Source organism: Schistocerca gregaria, chromosome 3 (genome assembly GCF_023897955.1).
Source record: "Schistocerca gregaria isolate iqSchGreg1 chromosome 3, iqSchGreg1.2, whole genome shotgun sequence".
NCBI lineage: Eukaryota > Metazoa > Arthropoda > Insecta > Orthoptera > Acrididae > Schistocerca > Schistocerca gregaria.
In genome coordinates this window covers 257,788,206-257,810,309 of record NC_064922.1, presented here as the reverse complement: position 1 = coordinate 257,810,309, position 22,104 = coordinate 257,788,206, and the positions used below count along the sequence as shown (strand labels likewise).

General features: G+C 42.9%; 1 protein-coding gene across 1 annotated transcript in view; it reads left to right on the top strand.

Moving 5' to 3' along the window:
- LOC126353825 (uncharacterized) overlaps window positions 1–22,104 on the top strand; it is a 68,238-nt gene that overhangs the window by 20,809 nt on the left and 25,325 nt on the right. Inside the window, exon 2 of the mRNA XM_050002946.1 lies at window positions 7,827–7,999. Coding sequence (XP_049858903.1) covers window positions 7,827–7,999 — 173 coding nt within the window. The remainder of the gene's footprint in view (window positions 1–7,826; window positions 8,000–22,104) is intronic.

Genomic DNA, 22,104 nt, shown 5'->3' with positions numbered 1-22,104 from the left:
TGATTGGATTGAAGAGTTGCTAGATAACAGGAATCAGCATGTCATTCTCAATGGAGAGAAGTCTTCCGAAGTAAGAGTGATTCCAGGTGTGCCGCAGGGGAGTGTCGTAGGACCGTTGCTATTCACAATATACATAAATGACTTTGTGGGTAACATCTGAAGTTCACTGAGGCTTTTTGCGGATGATGCTGTAGTATATCGAGAGGTTGTAACAATGGAAAAACTGTACTGAAATGCAGGAGATCTGTAACGAATTGACGTATGTTGCAGGGGATGGCAATTGAATCTCGATGTAGACAAGTGTAATGTGTTGCGGATACATAAAAAGAAAGATCCCTCATCATTTAGCTACAATATAGCAGGTCAGCAACTGGAAGCAGTTAATTCCATAAATTATCTGGGAGTACGCATTAGGAGTGATTTAAAATGGAACGATCATATAAAATTAATCGTCAGTAAAGCAGATGCCATTGGAAGAATCGTAAGGAAGTGCAATCCGAAAACAAAGGAAGTAAGTTACACTACACTTGTTCGCCTAATGCTTGAATATTGCTCACCGGTGTGGGGTCCGTACCAGATGGGGTTGGTAGAAGAGATAGAGAAGATCCAACGGAGAGCAGAGCGCTTCGTTACAAGATCATTTAGTAATCGCGAAAGCGTTACGGAGATGATAGATAAACTCCAGTGGAAGAATCTGCAGGAGAGACGCTCAGTAGCTCGGTACGGGCTTTTGTTGAAGTTTCGAGAACATACCTTCACCGAGGAGTCACGCAGTATATTGCTCCCTCCTACGTATATCTCGCGAAGAGACCATGAGGACAAAATCAGAGAGATTAGAGCACACACAGAGGCATAGCGACAATCCTCCTTTCCACGAACAGTACGAGACTGGGATAGAAGGGAGAACCGATAGAGGTACTCAAGGTACCCTCTGCCACACGCCGTCAGGTGGCTTGCGGAGTATGGATGTAGATGATGCAGATGGATGTAGATATGGCAAAATATTCTCCTCCTTGCATTCTGTCATTTGCTAAAATTTTGTTTTCATATGTCTAAAAGAGACCTACTCTCAAGTCTAAAGGAAAATGTAATATCTTAGTTAACTTTCAATCCCAGCAACATACAGGATGGTCGGAAATTCCCGTTACAAACTTCTAGGACATTTATAGGGTAGTGAGTACAGAACATTTTAAGTAGGAAACCATGTCCGAAATCGTATCGTTTCCGTTCTACGACAGTTTCAATTTTGATGTGTACGTCGTCAACGTCTGCTTAGGGCAAGAGAAACGTCTCAGAGTTCCCTGTCCTGGTATGCAACAGGGTAGATACGATGACACGTACTACGTCAAACGATCGCCAGATGTCACTTTTTGTCCGCTTTGCTGTGAGACCGAGTCAATAACTGCATCACCGATAGAGGAAACATATTGCAGTACATGTCTGTGGTATACACAGGCATGCTCCTTGTGTATGACGAAGCTGGAGGTAACGGAAGAGCTGCTAGTCGGCTGTATCACGAACGTTTTCCACACCGTCACACTCCATCGCACAAACTGTTTATCCAAGTTACGTAACGGCTACGAGAAACGGATAGCTTCACCTTGATGAGGCAGGACTGTGGTGGTCCACGGGACGCCGCACTCCCGAATTTGAAGAAGGTGAACTGCGTCGCTTTGAAGGTAGCCCATCAACGAGTTCGCGACCAATTGCGAGTGCAATCGCTGTTAGTCACAGTACCGTCTTGGACACCGTGCATGAGCAACAATTAAATCCGTATCGCTTACAAAGGGTACACGCTATGGGTCCAGCAGACTTTGCACAACGCGTCGCCTTCTGCACGTGGTTCTTGCACCGTTGCATCGACGCGCACCTGTTTCCACGTCGAGTTCTCTTCACAGATGAATGTAGGTTCACAAGGGATTGTGTTCTGAATACTCCAAATAGTCATGTCTGGGCAGACGAAAACCTTCATGCCACGTATGTTCAGGGATTTCAAGACAAGTTTGAAATTAACGTGTGGGCAGGTGTTCTGGACGATTGTTTGATTGGACCGTACCTCCTTCCATCCAAGTTCACGGGTCCCGTATACTTAGTCTTCCTACGACGAAAAATGGACCCGTTCTTGGAAGCTGTGCCATTGAATGTCCGTCAGGAAAGGTGGTTTCAGCATCGTGGAGCACCACCTCACTTTTCACTGGCTGTCCGGAGACATCTCAGCAGATGGTATGGTGAAAGATGTAGCCGGCCGCAGTGGCCGAGCGGTTCTAGGCGCTACAGTCTGGAACCGCGCGACCGCTACAGTTGCAAGTTCGAATCCTGCCTCGGGCATGGATGTGTGTGATGTCATTAGGTTAGTTAGGTTTAAGTAGTTCTAAGTTCTAGGGGACTGATGACATCAGCAGTTAAGTCCCATAGTGCTCAGAGCCATTTGAACCTTTTTTTATATTTTTTTTTGAAAGATGGATAGGCCGTCGTGGTCCAACAGTGTGGCCGACACGATCGCCGGATTTAACCCCTATGGACTACTTCTTGTGGGGTCGTATGAAGAGGCTAATTCATGGGACATCTGTAGAGACAGAGGAAGATCTGCTAGCACGAGTTCTGGCTGGTGTACAAGACATTGAAGAGACACCAGGTGTGATGGAGAGAGAGTACCAGAACATGCTTCAAAGGTACAATGTGTGTAACAACGTTGGTGATCGCCACATCGAGCCGCTGTTGTAATGCATCGGTACGTTGCTGCTGGTGCCGTAGATGCTGGATTCTTGTTGTTGTCGACTAATGTAAACCGTAAGGTGAAAGTTGTAATGCAAATGAGTAAGTAATAACGGAACGAGTCAGTATTCTTTTCAAATGGATTGCAACAATTGTACCGGGTCACGCCTAAGTACATTACTCACGTAGGTGTGGATGAGACAATCATCTGCATTGAAACTGTCGTAGAACGGAAACGATACGTTTCCTGACATGGGTTCCTGTTCAAAATGTTATGTACTCACTACCCTCTATATGTCCTAGAAGTCTGTAACGGGAATTTCCGACCACACTGTATAGTGCAGTTTGCACCAAACGCAAAATCAATGCAACCCCTATTTTTCATAGCACACTTTTCCAATTTCGCACAGCATCTTACGTAAATGCGAATGTCACAATACATATGACCATTAAGGAGATGATGGGCATTGCACCATGAAGCTGGCTCATTAATCTATAAGTAACATGAAAATAAATTTCTTTTACCGAATGGTTTGTGTAAAATCGTTTGAGAAAATCGCAGATAGCGCGCATCGATTCTGTCAGTGCAGTGCATCGCCAGCCAACACGCCGAAAGTGGGCAAAGCATATTCTGTTGATTGTGCCTCACTGGCAGCCAGGCCACCGCGCCAGTTGCCGCCATCACCCTGCTGGTAGTGCGTGCTGCCTCGTTAGGTAACAAGTGAATATTTTCCGCGCTGGGTCAAGTGCCTAGTGTTGGGCCCCCTGTACAAGTAGCCTGCTTTCTCTCTGTATGCATGTGCAGCATTCTACTACAGGCGCGAACAGTTTTGCCAGCCCCCTCCCCCCACCACCACCAACTGCAAAGTTTTACACATTTATATACATTTATAGATTGTCTACATCCGTAATTCAAGGTCAGAGTCGGCACATAGCAGGCCAGTATATTACAATTAGTTTTCATTAATAAACCACGTTTCATGTGTCTGGCTCGCCAGTACAGTGAGTTGCTATGTTTTAAAGACTTTCGCAATATCTAAAACCTCAGCAATTTCAGTATGATCTGTGATGAAAGAAATTGCACTGAAAAAGGAAAAAAGAGTGAATCACTCGAGAAGTGAGTGCGAAACAAAATGCAACTTCTTCAGTTGTAAGAGTATTTGATGGTGTCTTAGTTATTACAAAATACACTCAAATGTTCAAAGAACATGGCAGTAAGAGACTATATATCAGTATGAAGTTGCACCCTCTCTAGTCTAAATGCAAGCATGAATTCGGCTGTGAAGGGTGCCGTAAAGCTTTTACATCCTCTTTTGGGGCAAACTGGCCTACAACTATTGTAACTGGTCTTTCATATCATAGGTACTGGTACTGCGGCAGAGCTTCTGCCTCAGCTGTTTCCATTCATGTTCTATTAGGAACAGATCCGGGGATTTGCACACCATGGGAGTACCTCAATGTCAAAGAGACAATTCTTATGAACATGTGCTTTGTGCAGGCGGTTATTATCCTGTTGCAAAACGGCACCACAATACTGTCACATGAGAGGTAATGCGTGACGACACAGCACATTCGTGACGTACTGTTCAGCAGTCAGAGTACACTGAATCACTACCTGCCATGACCTGAAGTCATACCCAATGGCATCCCACATTATGACTCGAGCAGTGACACTGCAGTGCCTCCCAAAATCATTCGAAGATTTCGACTGCTGTCCAGGTCGCCGCCATACTCACAATCTATGTTCATCCGGCAGGTGTAGAATTGCGAACCATTGCTGCACACAAAGCGACACCATTCAGCAGCAGTCCCTCTCTCGTGGCATCACTCCAAAGGCAGCCATTTCTGTTCTAGTGTTAGCACCAGCCTACGCGTGAGATGGCAATTCCCTAGTTGGCTGCTGCTAGTCTATGACCAATCATGCAGGAAGAGACAGTACGTTGCGTTGAGTCCATTACTCGTTCTCGGAATGTAGTCACAGTTGCGAAGGGACTATGATGTGCCTAGTGTACATTACAGCCATCCTCCCTCGTAGTGATTGGATCTGGTTGACCAGAACCATGACACATGTATGCCTGCCCTGAGATTCCCATGCAGTCCAACTCCTGGCCACTGTCACATCCAAATGGCTCACAAATCTAGATACTACACGATTCGAGCAGCCATCCAGATGGAGACACGCAATCAAGCCCCTTTCAAACTCTTGTCAGGTGCTGATGACGCAGTCTCACAGGCAATCGTAAAATGCGTTTTAGACAGGTACGTGCCGAGGAAAACTGTCAGCGACGGAAAAAACCCACCGTGGTTTAACAACAAATTTAGGAAACTACTGCGAAAGCAAGAAGAGCTTCACTGCAAATTTAAACGCAGCCAAAACCTCTCACATAAACAGAAGCTAAACGATGTGAAAGTTAGCGTAAAGAATGCTATGCGTGAAGTGTTCAGTGAATTCGAAAGTAATATTCTGTGTACCGACCTGACAGAAAATCCTAGGAAGTTCTGGTCTTACGTTAAATCAGTAAGTGGATCGAAATAGCATATCCAGACAATCTGAGATGATAATGCCATTGAAACAGAGGATGACACGCGTAAAGCTGAAATACTAAACACCTTTTTCCAAAGCTGTTTCACAGAGGAAGACCGCACTGCAGTTCCTTCTCTAAATCCTCGCACGAACGAAAAAATGGCTGACATCGAAATAAGTGTCCAAGGAATAGAAAAACAACTGAAATCACTCAACAGAGGAAAGTCCACTGGACCTGACCAATTCGATTCTACACAGAGTACGCCAAAGAACTTGCCCCCCTTCTAACAGCCCTGTACCGCAAGTCTCTAGAGGAATGGAAGGTTCCAAATGATTGGAAAAGAGCACAGGTAGTTCCAGTTTTCAAGATGGGTCGTCGAACAGATGCGCAGACCCATAGGCCTATATCCCTGACATCGATCTGTTGTAGAGTTTTAGAACATGTTTTTTGCTCGCGTATCATGTCATTCCTAGAACCCCAGAATCTACTCTGTAGGAATCAACATGGATTCCGGAAACAGCGATTATATGAGACTCAACTCGCTTTATTTGTTCATGAGACCCAGAAAAACATTAGATACAGGCTCCCAAGTAGACGCCATTTTCCTTGACTTCTGGAAGGCGTTAGATACAGTTCCGCACTGTCGCCTGATAAACAAAGAAAGAGCCTACGGAATATCAGACCAGCTATGTGGCTAGATTGAAATGTTTTTAGCAAACAGAACACAGCATGTTGTTCTAAATGTAGAGACGTCTACAGACGTTAAAGTAACCTCTGGCGTGCCACAGGGGAGTGTTACAGGACCATTGCTTTTCACATTCTATATAAATTACCTAGTAGATAGTGTCGGAAGTTCCATGCGGCTTTTAGCGGATGATGCTGTAGTAAACAGAGAGGTTGCAGCATTAAAAAATTGTAGCAAAATGCAGGAAGATCTACAGCGGATAGGCACTTGGTGCAGGGAGTGGCAACTGACCCTTAACATAGACAAATGTAATGTATTGCGAATACATAGAAAGAAGGATCCTTTATTGTATGATTATATGATAGCGGAACAAACACTGGTAGCAGTTACTTCTGTAAAATATCTGGGAGTATGCATACGGCACGCTTTGAAGTGGAATGATCATGCCGGCGGAGTGTCCGAGTGGTTCTAGGCGCTACAGTCGGGAAGCGCGAGACCGCTACGGTCGCAGGTTCGAATCCTGCCTCGGGCATGGATGTGTGTGATGTCCTAAGGTTGGTTAGGTTTAAGTAGTTCTAAGTTCTAGGGGACTGATGACCTCATAAGTTAAGTCCCATAGTGCTCAGAGTCATTTGAACCATTTGAATGATCATATAAAATTCATTGTTGGTAAGGCGGGTGCCAGGTTGAGATTCATTGGAAGAGTCCTTAGGAAATGTAGTCCATCAACAAAGGATGTGTCTTACAAAACACTCGTACGACCTATACTTGAGTATTGCTCATCAGTGTGGGATCCAGGTCGGGTTGACAGAGGAGATAGAGAAGATCCAAAGAAGAGCGGCGCGTTTTGTCACAGCGTTATTTGGTCAGCGTGATAGCGTTACAGAGATGTTTAGCAAACTCAAGTGGCAGACTCTGCAAGAGAGGCGCTCTGCATCGCGATGTAGCTTGCTGTCCAGGTTTCGAGAGGGTGCGTTCTGGATGAGGTATCGAATATATTGCTTCTTCATGTCTACTTACTGGTTTCTCAAAATAGTCACCCTGGCGACGAACACATTTCTCCCAATGAGAGCAGCGTTTTGAAACCATCTCTGTAGAATGTTTGACTTTGTTGACAGACCCACAACCTCACCTCTGCTTATACCGCTTCATCACTATCAAAGGGAAATTCTCGAAGTTGTTCTTCAAGTTTCGGACACAGATGAAAATCAGATGGGGCTGTATGGAGGATGATCGACGAGAGTGAATGCGACGCGTCGGATTGTTGCAAACGTCGCAGTTCTCGTGTGTGGTCTGACATTGTCATGCTGAACGAAAGATGGTGCTCCGTGTGTGGAGGAACTCTTCTGACGTTAAAAACTCAATTACAGCAATCACCGATATATTATACACCGCAATGTCATACGCTACAATGAGGAGTCCTTTAGCAGCACAGGGTTGCAATTTGCGTCAGTGGCGTGAGAAAGTCAACCGAGTAATATGCACGACAGATAATACCTCAACCGATATTGAGATCAGATCAAAAAAATCGGAGCCATTACTTTTCAGCACGCCCTCGGAAATAACGTAATAACGAATATAAGGGGGGATTTTTTTCGGAGGAGACATCGGTATTAAGTTTCGAGAGATTCAATGCTATAGTTACTTTTGTTTCTTGTATATGTAAAGCACGTCTCGTTAAATTGATGATTTGCAGAATTCGTTGTTTCAGGGCTGATGTAAGTGCTATCACAAATGCAATAGGCATTTGACAGAAAAAGAAGTTGTAAAGAATGTTACTGGATTTTTTTAAAGATTCATGTCTTTCGATTAAAAAAGTAGAACACAGAATACTAAGTTGGAGACAATACAAAAGATAACAGCTGTGTACAAAATTAAGTTAACGATATTATTCTTTGCAGAATTCTTGCCAGTGCACTTGGAGTCGACGATTACCAATACAACATGCTCAGTTTCTGGTTTGTTGATATTCTCGGTGAAGCAATTCGAATAGCTCAAGACGAGCTACAACTTTCAATGTCAAGTCAAAAACGTATGGTGGCTTGGTTTGTTAACATACTTCGTGCTATTAAAGGTAAAAACAAAATTATATTCATGTACTTAATTTATCCATAGAATACTGACAAAAAGCAGTGCATTTCATTACCACAAAGTCAGAGAAGCTAATTCTATGGCTACATTGTTCTCATCATTATTAATTTCATTAGATATTGTTAAAATATGTACATAATTTCTCGAAAGGCAGTACTATTTTCTTTGTAATGGGATCACTAGCAACCTCACAATAACGCCACTTTACTACGCCCTTAAATGAATACATCTCTACTTTTTTCTGGAGACGTCGAACAGTTTTTGAATGCTACATTGCGAAGCATTCCCCCTGTCACACTCACTTTTACCACCGCTTCTTGAGGCTGATCGTCATTTGAAAAATTTCTCACTGCAAATATATCTTCAATTTGGAAACAAGTGAAAATGACTATTGTTTGTTTACAAAGTGAAATACGAAACTGGACGATTCAAAAGATGCACCAAACCCAGCCATACAAAGGACTGATGCAAAGGACTGCAAATGGTTGTGTGGACGAAGCGTAGCGTCCACGTCGTATAGAAAACAACCTCCCTCTATGCCTCCCCCCTCCCCCAACACCCCCCTCCCCTCTCCACCAGCACCGAAATCCTTGTCCATTGTTTTGATTGCACGTGTGCGAGAAGACGACCATTTCTATCACAGACTCAAATATTAGGCTTGAAGCTGAATTTTCCAATATTCTCTCTTACGAGTGGCACTACTCTGTTAACTGTTGATTATTCTCAGTCTCTGGTGCGCAACTCAAGTTTCATCCCCTTTTTCATCAACTTTTGTATTCTACAAGCCACTATACACTTTCGGCACAATTTACCACAACGTCCAACTTTACAGTGTCTCCTGCTAATGCTTGTTGATCATTTCTGTTTAAGTCTCAAGCTGACGAACAAACATGTTGACGAATCTCGGATCTTTTCTCTGGATAATTGTCATATCTATCGTTGATATAACTTGCTGAGAGCCCTGTAAAAGAATCTTTAACTGGACAAAAGAGTAACCTTCGCGAGTCAGTTACACTTGTTTGGGAAATCTTCTGATAAATCTCTGGCACCTGGAATCCTCTCAGGTAAGTTTATGTGGTCGCTCACCTTGAATCGCACTGGACTGTTTCAGTGACCTCATCGCCGATGGCGAATGCAAAGGACGCCAGAAACTTTCATCTACAAGGTGTCGAAGAAATGACTCCCTGCGTTTCGATTTAAATAACATGAAAATAAAAAAGTTTCGAACTTGTAATTACTAAAGCTGTTAACGGGTGGCGCTGTATTCGCAAGAGGTAGCGCCTATAAAATTTACAGTATAAATAGTTTATTTATTTACTCTTTTGGCATTTACAAAGGAAATCATCACATTAAATGCATAATGCAACATTCTTATGATACTATACTATATTACAAAGATTTCTAGGCACTCTATGACAGAGTAAGACTCAGTGTATGTCTCTCAGTTAAGTCTTCATAACCATGCATTCCACACACAAGTAAATGGCCTATTGATTGGATATTCCCCCACTCACATTGAAGACTGTGGAATACGCCCCATTTGTTCATCACTTGTTTACATCTACGAACAATCTTTCCGATACGATTGAAAGTTGTGCATAACATCCTCTGGAACTTTAATTCTTCCATGTTCTTGTTGTGGTCATCCACCAGACTTCGTTTGTTATGTCTACTTAAGTCCATGATCCTTTCCAAGCTGTCTGTTGAGTCAAAGTCCTCAGTTCTTCGCCTACTTTCTATAAACGTAACCTAGATTTAAGTCTGTTAGTAGCCGCCACGTCTTGATGTATAGGGGGTTCAGAGTTCTCTATGATTTTCCTGTACACACTTGTAGCTAACTGTAATCGCCTAATTTCAAGTGCCTCTACATTTGTTAGGACGGGGAGCCAGGACATCTTGTGGACTTGTGATTCCCAGAGATTTATACGCATTGTTTCCGTCAGCTGGACGTCCAGTTCAGTCACATATGCGCTTCTCGTCCATACTGAGAAACACCGTGCAACCATGCTGTAAACTACAATGAAGCGCCAAAGAAACCTGTATAGGCATGCGTATTCAAATATAGAGATGGGTAAAAAGGCAGAATATGGCGCTGCGGTCGGCAACGCCTATATAAGACAAAAAGTGTCTGGCGCAGTTGTTAGATCGGTTATTGTTGTTACAATGGAAGGTTATCAAGGTTTAAGTGAGTTTGAACGTGGTGTTATAGTCGGCGCTCGAGCAATGGGACACAGCATAGCAATGAAGTCGGGAATTTCCCGTACGACCATTTCACGAGTGTACCGTGAGTATCTTCCCCCCATGAACCGTGGACCTTGCCGTAGGTGGGGAGGCTTGCGTGCCTCAGCGATACAGATAGCCGTACCGTAGGTGCAAGCACAACGGAGGGGTATCTGTTGAGAGGCCAGACAAACGTGTGGTTCCTGAAGAGGGGCAGCAGCCTTTTCAGTAGTTGCAGGGGCAACAGTCTGGATGATAGACTGATCTGGCCTTGTAACAATAACCAAAACGGCCTTGCTGTGCTGGTACTGCGAACGGCTGAAAGCAAGGGGAAACTACGGCCGTAATTTTTCCCAAGGGCATGCAGCTTTACTGTATGGTTAAATGATGATGGCGTCCTCTTGAGTAAAATATTTCGAAGGTAAAATAGTCCCCCATTCGGATCTCCAGGCGGGGACTACTCAAGAGGATGTCGTTATCAGGAGAAAGAAAACTGGCGTTCTACGGATCGGAGCGTGGAATGTCAGATCCCTTAATCGGGCAGGTAGGTTAGAAAATTTAAAAAGGGAAATGGATAGGTTAAAGTTAGATATAGTGGGAATTAGTGAAGTTCGGTGGCAGGAGGAACAAGACTTCTGGTCAGGTGACTACAGGGTTATAAACACAAAATCAAATAGGGGTAATGCAGGAGTAGGTTTAATAATGAATAGGAAAATAGGAATGCGGGTAAGCTACTACAAACAGCATAGTGAACGCATTATTGTGGCCAAGATAGATACGAAGCCCACACCTACTACAGTAGTACAAGTTTATATGCCAACTAGCTCTGCAGATGACGAGGAAATTGAAGAAATGTATGATGAAATAAAAGAAATTATTCAGATTATGAAGGGAGACGAAAATTTAATAGTCATGGGTGACTGGAATTCGGCAGTAGGAAAAGGGAGAGAAGGAAATGTAGTAGGTAAATATGAATTGGGGCTAAGAAATGAAAGAGGAAGCCGCCTGGTTGAATTTTGCACAGAGCACAACTTAATCATAGCTAACACTTGGTTCAAGAATCATGAAATCAAGTTGTATACACGGAAGAACCCTGGAGATACTGACAACTTTCAGATAGATTATATAATGGTAAGACAGAGATTTAGGAACCAAGTTTTAAATTGTAAGACATTTCCAGGGCCAGATGTGGACTCTGTCCACAATCTATTGGTTATGAACTGTAGATTAAAACTGAATAAACTGCAAAAAGGTGGGAATTTAAGGAGATGGGACCTGGATAAACTGAAAGAACCAGAGGCTGTACAGAGTTTCAGGGAGAGCGTAAGGGAACAATTGACAGGAATGGGGGAAAGAAATATAGTAGAAAAAGAATGGGTAGCTCTGAGGGATGTAGTAGTGAAGGCAGCAGAGGATAAAGTAGGTAAAAAGACGAGGTCTAGTAGAAATCCTTGGGTGACAGAAGAAATACTGAATTTAATTGATAAAAGGAGAAAATATAAAAATGCAGTAAATGAAACTCGCAAAAAGGAATACAAACGTCTCAAAAATGAGATCGACAGGATATGCAAAATGGCTAAGCAGGGATGGCTAGAGGACAAATGTAAGGATGTAGAGGCTTATCTCACTAGGGGCAAGATAGATACAGCCTAAAGGAAAATTAAAGAGACTTTTGGAGAAAAGAGAACCACTTGTATGAATATCAAAAGCTCAGATGGAAACCCAGTTCTAAGCAAAGAAGGGACAGTAGAAAGGTGGAAGGAGTATATAGAGGGTCTATACAAGGGCGATGTACTCGAGGACAATATTATGGAAATGGAAGAGGATGTAGATGAAGATGAAATGGGAGATATAATACTGCGTGAAGAGTTTGACAGTGTACTGAAAGACCTGAGTCGAAACAAGGCCCCGGGAGTAGACAACATTCCATTAGAACTACTGACAGACTTGGGAAAGCCAGTCCTGACGAAACTCTACCATCTGGTGAGCAAGATGTATGAAACAGGCGAAATACCCTCAGACTTCAGGAAGAATATAATAATTCCGATCCCAAAGAAAGCAGGTGTTCACAAATGTGAAAATTACCGAACTATCAGTTTAATAGGACACGGCTGCAAAATACTAACGCGGATTCTTTACAGACGAATGGAAAAACTAGTAGAAGCCGACCTCGGGGAAGATCGGTTTGGATTCCGTAGAAGTGTTGGAACACGTGAGGCAATACTGACCCTTCGACTTATCTTAGAAGCTAGATTAAGGAAAGGCAAACCTACGTTTCTAGCATTTGTAGACATGGAGAAAGCTTTTGACAATGTTGACTGGAATACGCTCTTCCAAATTCTGAAGGTGGCAGGGGTAAAATACAGGGAGCGAAAGGCTATTTACAATTTGTACAGAAACCAGATGGCAGTCATAAGAGTCGAGGGACATGAAAGGGAAGCAGTGGTTGGGAAGGGAGTGAGACAGGGTTGTAGTCACTCCCCGAAGTTATTCAATCTGTATATTGAGCAAGCAGTAAAGGAAACAAAAGACAAATTCGGAGTAGGTATTAAAATCCAGGGAGCAGAAATAAAAACTTTGAGGTTCACCGATGACATTGTAATTCTGTAAGAGACAGCAAAGGACTTGGAAGAGAAGTTGAATGGAATGGATAGTGTCTTGAAAGGAGGGTATAAGATGAACATCAACAAAAGCAAAACGAGGATAATGGAATGTAGTCGAATTAAGTCGGGTGATGCTGAGGGAATTAGATTAGGAAGTGAGACACTTAAAGTAGTAAAGGAATTTTGCTATTTGGGGAGCAAAATAACTGATGATGGTCGAAGTAGAGAGGATATAAAATGTAGACTGGCAATGGCAAGGAAAGCGTTTCTGAAGAAGAGAAATTTGTTAACATCGAGTATAGATTTAAGTGTCAGGAAGTCGTTTCTGAAAGTCTTTGTATTGAGTGTAGCCACGTATGGAAGTGAAACATGGACGATAAACATTTTGGACAAGAAGTGAATAGAAGCTTTTGAAATGTGGTGCTACAGAAGAATGCTGAAGATTAGATGGGTAGATCTCATAACCAATGGGGAGGTATTGAATGGGAATGGGGAGAAGAGAAGTTTGTGGCACAATGTGACTAGAAGAAGGGATCAGTTGATAGGACATGTGTTGAGGCATCAAGGGATCACCAATTTTGTATTGGAGGGCAGTGTGGAGGGTAAAAATCGTAGAGGGAGACCAAGCAGTAAGCAAATTCAGAAGGATGTAGGTTGCAGTAGGTACTGGGAGATGAAGAAGCTTGCACAGAATAGAGTAGCATGGAGAGCTGCATCAAACCAGTCTCAGGAGTGAAGACCACAACTACAACCGTGAATATCATGAAACCGCTAAAACATCAAATCTCCGGCATCGCTGCGGCTGGATAAAGATCCTGCAAGAACAGGGTCAACGATAACTGAAGAGAATCGTTCAACGTGATAGAAGTGGAACCCTTCCGCAAAACGCTACAGATTTCAATGCTGGGCCATCAATAAGTGTCAGCGTGCGAACCATTCAACGAAACATCATCGATATGGAATTTTGGAGCCGAAGGCCACTCACACACCTTTGATGACTGCAGGACACAATGCTTTACGCCTCGCCTGGGCCCCTCAACACCGATATTGGACTACTGACGGCTGTAAACATGTTGCCTGGTCGGTCGAGTCTCATTTCAAATTGTATCGAGCGGATGGACGTGTACGAGTATGGAGACAACCTCATGAATCCATGGACCCTGCGTGTTTGCAGGGAACTGTTCAAGCTGGTGGAGGCTCTGTAATGGTGTGGGGTGAGTGCTGTTGGAGTGGTATGGGACCCTTGATATGTCTAGATACGGTCTCTGACAGGTGACTCGTACTTAAGCACCCTATCGGATCACCTGCACCCATTCATGTCCATTGTGCATTCCGACAGACTTCGGTAAATCCAGCAGGACAATGCGACACCCCACACGTCCAGAACTGCTATAGAGTGGTTCCAGGATCACTCTTCTGAGCTTAAACATTTCTGCTGGCCACCAAACTCCCCAGACATGAACATTATTGAGCATATCTGGGATGCCTTGAAACATGCAGTTTAAAAGTGGTCCCCACGCCGCCGTTTACGAATTAAAAGACAGCCCGGCAGGATTCATAGCGTCAATTCCGTCCAGTACCACTTCAGATATTAGTTGAGTCCATGCCACGTCATGTCGCGACACTTCTGCGTGCTCGCGGAGGCCCTACACGATATTAGGCAGGTGTACCAGTTTTTTTTTGGCTCCTCAGTGTATTAGTACATTAAAAAGATGTGTAGTCTATGTCTGTCTGAACAACAATTAGAGTAACATGTAGAGATTTTTAGTAAATCGGTCAAGTTTTTTCAGTGTTATTGATGACAACGTTAAACTGCATCTTGTCTTTATACATTTCATTTTGTTGTATATGATGCCTGTTAATTACCGATATATATAATTATTTGTGATTACCTTCTTTATGTATCTTAAAAGCACATTATAGATAAAGCTCATTCACAAGATTATACTATGTTGCAAGGTTATTATACAGAATTCAAGCGTATACACAGATTTGCTGTAACTGTATTATATGACATTACTTGTCATTTTAATTTAAAGAGTTTAGATGAAGAAACGAGATGAAGGAGGCTGCACCTGAAGATTCGAGGGTTTGCCAGTTGGTTTGTCGTCCCCCTTGACCCAATCGCCGGTCGGAGTGGCCCAGCGGTTCTAGGCCCTACAGTCTGGAACCGCGTGACTGCTACGGTCGCAGGTTCGAATCCTGGCTCGGGCATGGATGTGTGTGATGTCCTTACGTTAGTTAGGTTTAAGTGCTTCTAAGTCCTAGGGGACTGATGACCTCAGAAGGTAAGTCCCAAAGTGTTCAGAACCATTTGAACCATTTTTTTGACCCAAGCTTCTGCTCTCTTCGGGATGCCATCCTTCATTCCTTTCACCCATCTGGCTCTAGACCTTCATTTTATTCTCTGTGGTATCAACGTTCGATACCACACTTGTTAGGGATTGCTGTTATCGACCGCAGTCCGTATCAGTATCGTTGGACCCGCGAGTCGCGACCAGCCGCTCCCGGGGCTTGAATCGAGTTTCTAGCGAGCTCTCGTCCACTCTAGCTCGGGACGTCAAGTAGTAAAGTAGCGTAGCCTTCAGCTGATAGGAAGCAACCTCTAACAAGGCGCTTAGTAATGTATGGCCGAAGTGAGGCGTCAATAGCTATCTGTTTAGAATTATATGTATGCAGCAAAGAAGAATCCTGTACGACCAGTTAAGTGCAATATATATTATTCTTTACCAACGGCTTCAAATTATTTTAGTCGTTGCAGATCCCGACCATGCAGCCAGCACCTAATCGACGTTACTGACAAACCTGCTGTGATTTATATGCTTCTATTTAGCACTGGCCACCAGTCAACATTGGCAACGCCTCGTTCATCGTCATCGCAACACTCTCTTTCCCTTCTCTTTCATATCGCATGACTTTCTGGGTATCATTTTCTCTTTCAAATGCTTAACATGTCCATAAAATCTAAGCCTTGGTTCTTCTATCCGATAACATAATATTCCCTCCTTCATTAATTCCCTGACTCTCTCATTCCTTAACCTGCACGTCTTTGTCGTTTCAGTACTATTGCTCAAAATTATCATCTCACTTGCTTGTATTTTGCTTCTCTCTCATCTTTTCAATATCCTTATCTCTCCGAAATATGCCAATGTGAAAGTAGTACGCCCGATATATAACCCTTTAGCTGTTTTGAGGGGCTTGTTCGACATCAGCATTCGCTCTTCAGGAATACTTCTACTTGCCTCCCGTACTCATTTATTTCTCAGTCATGTCTTACATTCTCCTGCAATGAGCTTCCCAAACACATGAAACTGTCCACCTTCCCCAGCTTTGCCCACCAACTGTTATTCCGGTTGCGACTGCCTCTTTCTTCCTGATTGAAACCATCATTTCACACTTACTTATGCTAAATTTCATCCTATATCCAGGTATTTTACGTTACCATACGTCCAGCTGCTTCTGGACTGCCGCTCCCGTTTCCTCAAATCATTAAACCGTATGCAAAAACTGTGCTTTCATCTTTCCTTCGCCAATTACTTCAGCCACCGTCGTCATTATCTCATCCATCCTGACACTGCAGGGGAATGACGAGAGTGCACTTCTGTGCTTTTTAAAAGTACATGTCACCTTTGGTGGTACAATGTTGCCGTTTAATTAATAAAATAATGTAAGATAATTTTGCAAGTTCAGTTGATTTATAGTTTAATTAGTCTCTAACAAGAAGTAGAAAAAAAAATATTCATCCAACAGTACTGGCCATTAAAATTGCTACACCACGAAGATGACGTGCTACAGACGCGAAATTTTACCGACACGAAGAAGATGCTGTGATATGTAAATGATTAGATTTTCAGAGCCTCCACACAAGGTTGGCGCCGGTGGCGACACCTACAACGTGCTGAAATGAGGAAAGTTTCCCACCGATTTATTATACACAGAAAGCGGTTGACCGGCGTTGCCTGGTCAAACGTTGTTATACATCGTGTAAAGAGGAGAAGAAATGCATACCATCATTTTTCCGACTTTGCTAAAGGTCGGATTGTAGCCTATCGCGATTGCGGTTTATCGTATCGCGACATTGCTTCTCGCGTTGGTCGAGATCCAATAACTGTTAGCAGACTATGGAATCGGTGGCTTCAGGAGGGTAATACGGAACGCCGTGCTGGATCCCAACGGCCTCGTATCAGTAGCAGTCGAGACGACAGGCACCTTATCCGCATGGCTGTAACGGATCGAGCAGCCACGTGTCGATCCCTGAGTCAACAGATGGGGACGTTTGCAAGACAACAACCACCTGCACGAACAGTTCGAAGACGTTTGCAACAGCACGGACTGTCAGCTCGCAAACCATGGCTGGGGTTACCTTTGACGCTGCATGACAGGAGCGCCTGCGATGGTGTACTCAACGACGAAACTAGGTGCACGAATCGCAAAACGTCATTTTTTCGGATGAATCCAGGTTCTGTTTACAGCATCGTGATGGTCGCATCCGTGTTTGGCTACATCGCGGTGAACGCACATTGGAAGCGTGTATTCGTCATCGCCATTCTGGCGTATCACGCGACGTGATGGTATGGGGTGCCATTGGTTACACGTCTCGGTCACCTCTTGTTCGTACTGGCGACACTTTGAACAGTGGACGTTACATTTCAGATTTGTTACGACCTGTGGTACTAACCTTCAGTAGATCCCTGTGAAACCCTACATTTCAGCAGGATAATGCACGACCACATGTTGCAGATCCTGTACGGGCCTTTCTGGATACAGAAAATGTTCGACTGCTGCCTGGCCAGCACATTCTCCAGATCTCTCACCAACTGGAAACGTCTGGTCAATGGTGGCCGAGCAACTGGCTCGTCATAATACGCCAGTCACTACTCCTGATGAAGTGTGGTATCGTGTTGAAGCTGCATGGGCAGCTGTACCTGTACACGTCATCCAAGCTCTGTTTGACTCAATGCCCAGGCGTATCAAGGCCGTTATTACGGCCAGAAGAGGTTGTTCTGGGTACTGACTTCTCAGTAACTATGCACCCAAATTACGTGAAAATGTAATCACATGTCAGTTCTAGTATAATATATTTGTGCAATGAATACCCGTTTATCATCTGCATTTCATCTTGGTGCAGCAGTTTTAATAGCCAGTAGTGTAAATGTTAATAGCGCTGACACACTCGTGCACCAGTTGCGGTACTCAAAGGTGTGTGCCCACTGGGTTGTTGGCCGCCTAGCAGAAGACCATAAAGAGCAACGAAGGACCATCTGTGAGGAACTGCTTGAGCGTTACGAGGCTGATTGTGGAGGTTACTGGTGCAGCAAGTCGTTGGATCCGACATCGACCAGTAGAGTGGTACCACGCGATCATACAGGGCCTCTCAGTAAAGAGACGTGAGGCCTTCGCAGTGCAAGGAGATTATGCAAAATAATAGGGTTTTGTAGCCAAAACAGTGCGGAGTAATTTGGTGTATTAGAATCCTGAACAAAGCCAACATGCTTCGAGAAAAAATAAATGTATTGCGCTGCTTTTTGAATGCCCCTTTATGTTACCAGTAGGGCCCAAATTTTAATTACCTAAAAATCAGTGAAATATGGAAGCATTTATAACCTAAAACTTACATAAATATGACCTTAAAAAATAAAATATGACTTAATAGAAGTTTATTTAAAGCATTCTTGTTTGTTTACTTAATTTTTTATTCACCATAAAGTAATACAAAATTCACTTCTCAAAATATTGTAAGTAGAGTTCTTTCTTTCTGTAGGGTTTGTGGCTAATTTTCACCAATTTGTTGAATGCCTGAATGTTTTATTTTCTAAGCACAAAGTACAGTGAAAAGATCCTCTATCGAAACAGCAAAACAATGTTTTTATTTCCACATAGTATTTAAAGCGTTTCACATTATTTAATACTGTATGTCAGTCTTCAGTATCTGCAAAGTTGCACTGGATCACAAGGTGCATCTTCCGGTTTTCCACTGTCAAAGATCTACGGTTGTTGCTGAGGATATTTTTGTACCTGGAAAAGCTACTCTCCACTTCACAAGACGTCACTGGAGCGTATTTGAAGGCAGCCAGGTCACTGGAGTTCAACTTTGTTTCAGTATCTTGAAATGTTGTGGCATTCCCTGAAAGACTGTCATTAATTTTGCACAGTGTAGAATATCCGGGATTCTGTTGGAGAACACTTTGCAATTTGGTTTTCACTTTGTCAGCCACGAGCTCGACCCAACTCACAGTGCACATGTTGCACAATACTCAGGGGCTCATATAGCTGAGTGCCAACAGCTTCCAGTCGTTTGATGCCTTTTCGTATCACTGAGAAACTGGCGTTGATGTATGCATGTTTCGAGACAATGTATCTGTAAAAACTTCTTTCACAATTTTGATAGCACTTGATTCATCGCTATCAAGCTCACAGAAGATTGTCTTTATTTCGGTGTATATGTACTTTGCAATTTGGTTTTCACTTTGTCAGCCACGAGCTCGACCCAACTCACAGTGCACATGTTGCACAATACTCAGGGGCTCATATAGCTGAGTGCCAACAGCTTCCAGTCGTTTGATGCCTTTTCGTATCACTGAGAAACTGGCGTTGATGTATGCATGTTTCGAGACAATGTATCTGTAAAAACTTCTTTCACAATTTTGATAGCACTTGATTCATCGCTATCAAGCTCACAGAAGATTGTCTTTATTTCGGTGTAGTTGGTGCAGTAACACTCAGCAGCATTAACACAAGAACCCCATCGTGTAAGAACAGGTTTAGGTGGGAGGGGCGTTGAAGGTGCTTGTTCCCTGAATTTTTTGCACCCGTAGCGGAGCCTTCAGATAGATTTTCTTATCAAAGGAAATTAATTTGTCCACGTCAGGGCAATTTGATCGCACCTCTTCGGCAACTCTGTGTAACGCACGTGCAAGGCAAGTGGCGTACACCATAGTGGGGTAGAGAATCTGAAGCCCTTTGGCTGCTTTAGCCATATATGAAGCACCATCTGTTAGAAGCAGCAAATCGTTGTTTCTTTTCACACCATCCGGCCACAGTAACTTCAGAGAGTTGTGAAACAAAATAGCAATCATCGAATTGTTTACTCTATCGACAGCTTCACACGTTAGTAGCAACATATCTTTAGGGCCATCAACTTTTAGAACACCACCAACAACAATTGCAATATATCGCCCTCTAATATCTCTAGTTTCATCTATCGACAGCCAGATCTTTTGCTCAGCAGTAGTAATTCATATTTTGTTGAGCACGTCATTGTAGCATACGGATAAATCGTTCTTTCTCAGCGTAGATTCATCTGGAACTGAATGTCTTGTGTTCTTCTCCAAGAACCGTCTGAAGCGTGGATTCTTCAGATTTTCCAATGGGATATTGCAGAACACCATCATCTCACACAAATCCTTGCAGAATGATTGCATGGTTGACGATTGACTTGTCTATTCAAATAACCGTGTTTGCCTGCTGTTATTTTCAGCACTTAGTTTCACACAGCTGCTGTGTTTAGCGGTATTACAGTGTTGTTGCACATTAAAGCGCTTTTCTGCACTAACTTTAACTTCACACAGTTTACAAAATAAAATTTTCCCATCAGTACTAAAGAACTTCTCTCCAAACTCTCACACATATCCTCGCAACGTCACACTGTCGGAGCACTTTGCTTTAAGCATGTTGAACAAAGCAAAGGCTGTATTCAAACAGGTTACTGGGAACACCTGTCCGACTGCGATGACTATTACTGCAGAAGCCGCCTTTGTTGGCTCTGAGAGGGTATTGTCGACTCTGTGCAACAATGTTTTACGTTCGCGAAACAACTGTTGTGGTACATCGATTTTCTGCTACAGTCCTGAGAAATAAACCTGTGTACTAATTTATCTGTTTATCTTTCATAATAGCACGTTAAATATTGTCTCAAGAGCAACATTTTCATTTTCTTATTCGTGTGTCCCGTAAGATACGAGAAAAACGATATATGCATCTTTGGCAAAAGTTTACGGAAATATGACTTATTATATTAAAAGTTAGCAGCAATACGACCTATTACTAAGATTTGTTGAAATATGACTTAATATGCACAATCAAAATACATTTTTCGACATTAAAATGCTTAGATTTGTGAATAACTTGTTCTAAAATTCACCCTATAGTTCAGAAAAAATTATGACTTCTCATTAAAATCCAGGCCCTAGTTATCACACAGACGAGCAGAGAATGTGGTAGATTGTTAGCTGCAGAATTTAGAGCGCACATACTTCGTTAACGCAGTTACTCCGCGTGTTGACTGTTTCTTGCACGTGCTCCAAATACTCCACTGAGCTCAAATCGCGTTGCATAAGACAGTGTTACCAATTTCTTTTGGTAACACTTTTTGTCTGTTGGGGCGTCTGACTAGTATGCGATACGAAATATAACAATTTGACTCTATTTAGTAACGCTAAAAGGAAACGTGATAGCAAATACTCCACGTTCACCACTTCCTGACAATGCTGCTCCTAGTGTGTGCTCCTCAGTTATGACGGAGGCTTTCTGTCGACCGATGTATGTCTCTTTGTATAGCAATTCTCACATAGTAGTGTAATAAAAGCCTGGAAAAAAATTCATAAAATTTTAGTTATAAAATCAATTACAGTCGCTGACTGTTCACTGTAAGAAAGTTGTCTGCACAGCTTACATGTGCCTCTGGAAATGGAATACACTTTACCTCTTCGCAGATGAATCCCTTTTCTGTTTTCAGGGTGCTTGCCTACACAAAGCCATACATCCTGTTCGTTCAGAAAATACACTGGTCTACATATGCTTCACTGTAAATTCGTGTATTCATGGTCTCCCAGGAGCAATAGTACGACAGGAACGATCTTCCGAAGCGAAAAAGACTTGTAAACGTCGGCTATAAAACACATAACGTAATAGCTACGAGCACTTCTTCATTTTCGACATTGTGATGCATATCTCTTCTACTACAAGATCTTTGCTCTTCATATTTGGAGATGTGTCAGTATGGACCAAAACCAATTAAAAATGTCCAGTAAATGTTGGCTTTAAAGTGCATACCTTAAGAGCTACGAGCACTTCTTCGACCTCGCTACTATGAAACACATCTACTGAGCAAGTGTTTTTTTTCCTTTATTGTGATTTTAATACCCGTATAAAAACAGGTAGGCTGGCAGCAGCACAATACGCCGCTCTTCAGCCCAAGATATTACAATGATAAAACAGAGAAAACACACGAGTTGGAACAAATTGGCGGGGAAAAAACAGTAGACAC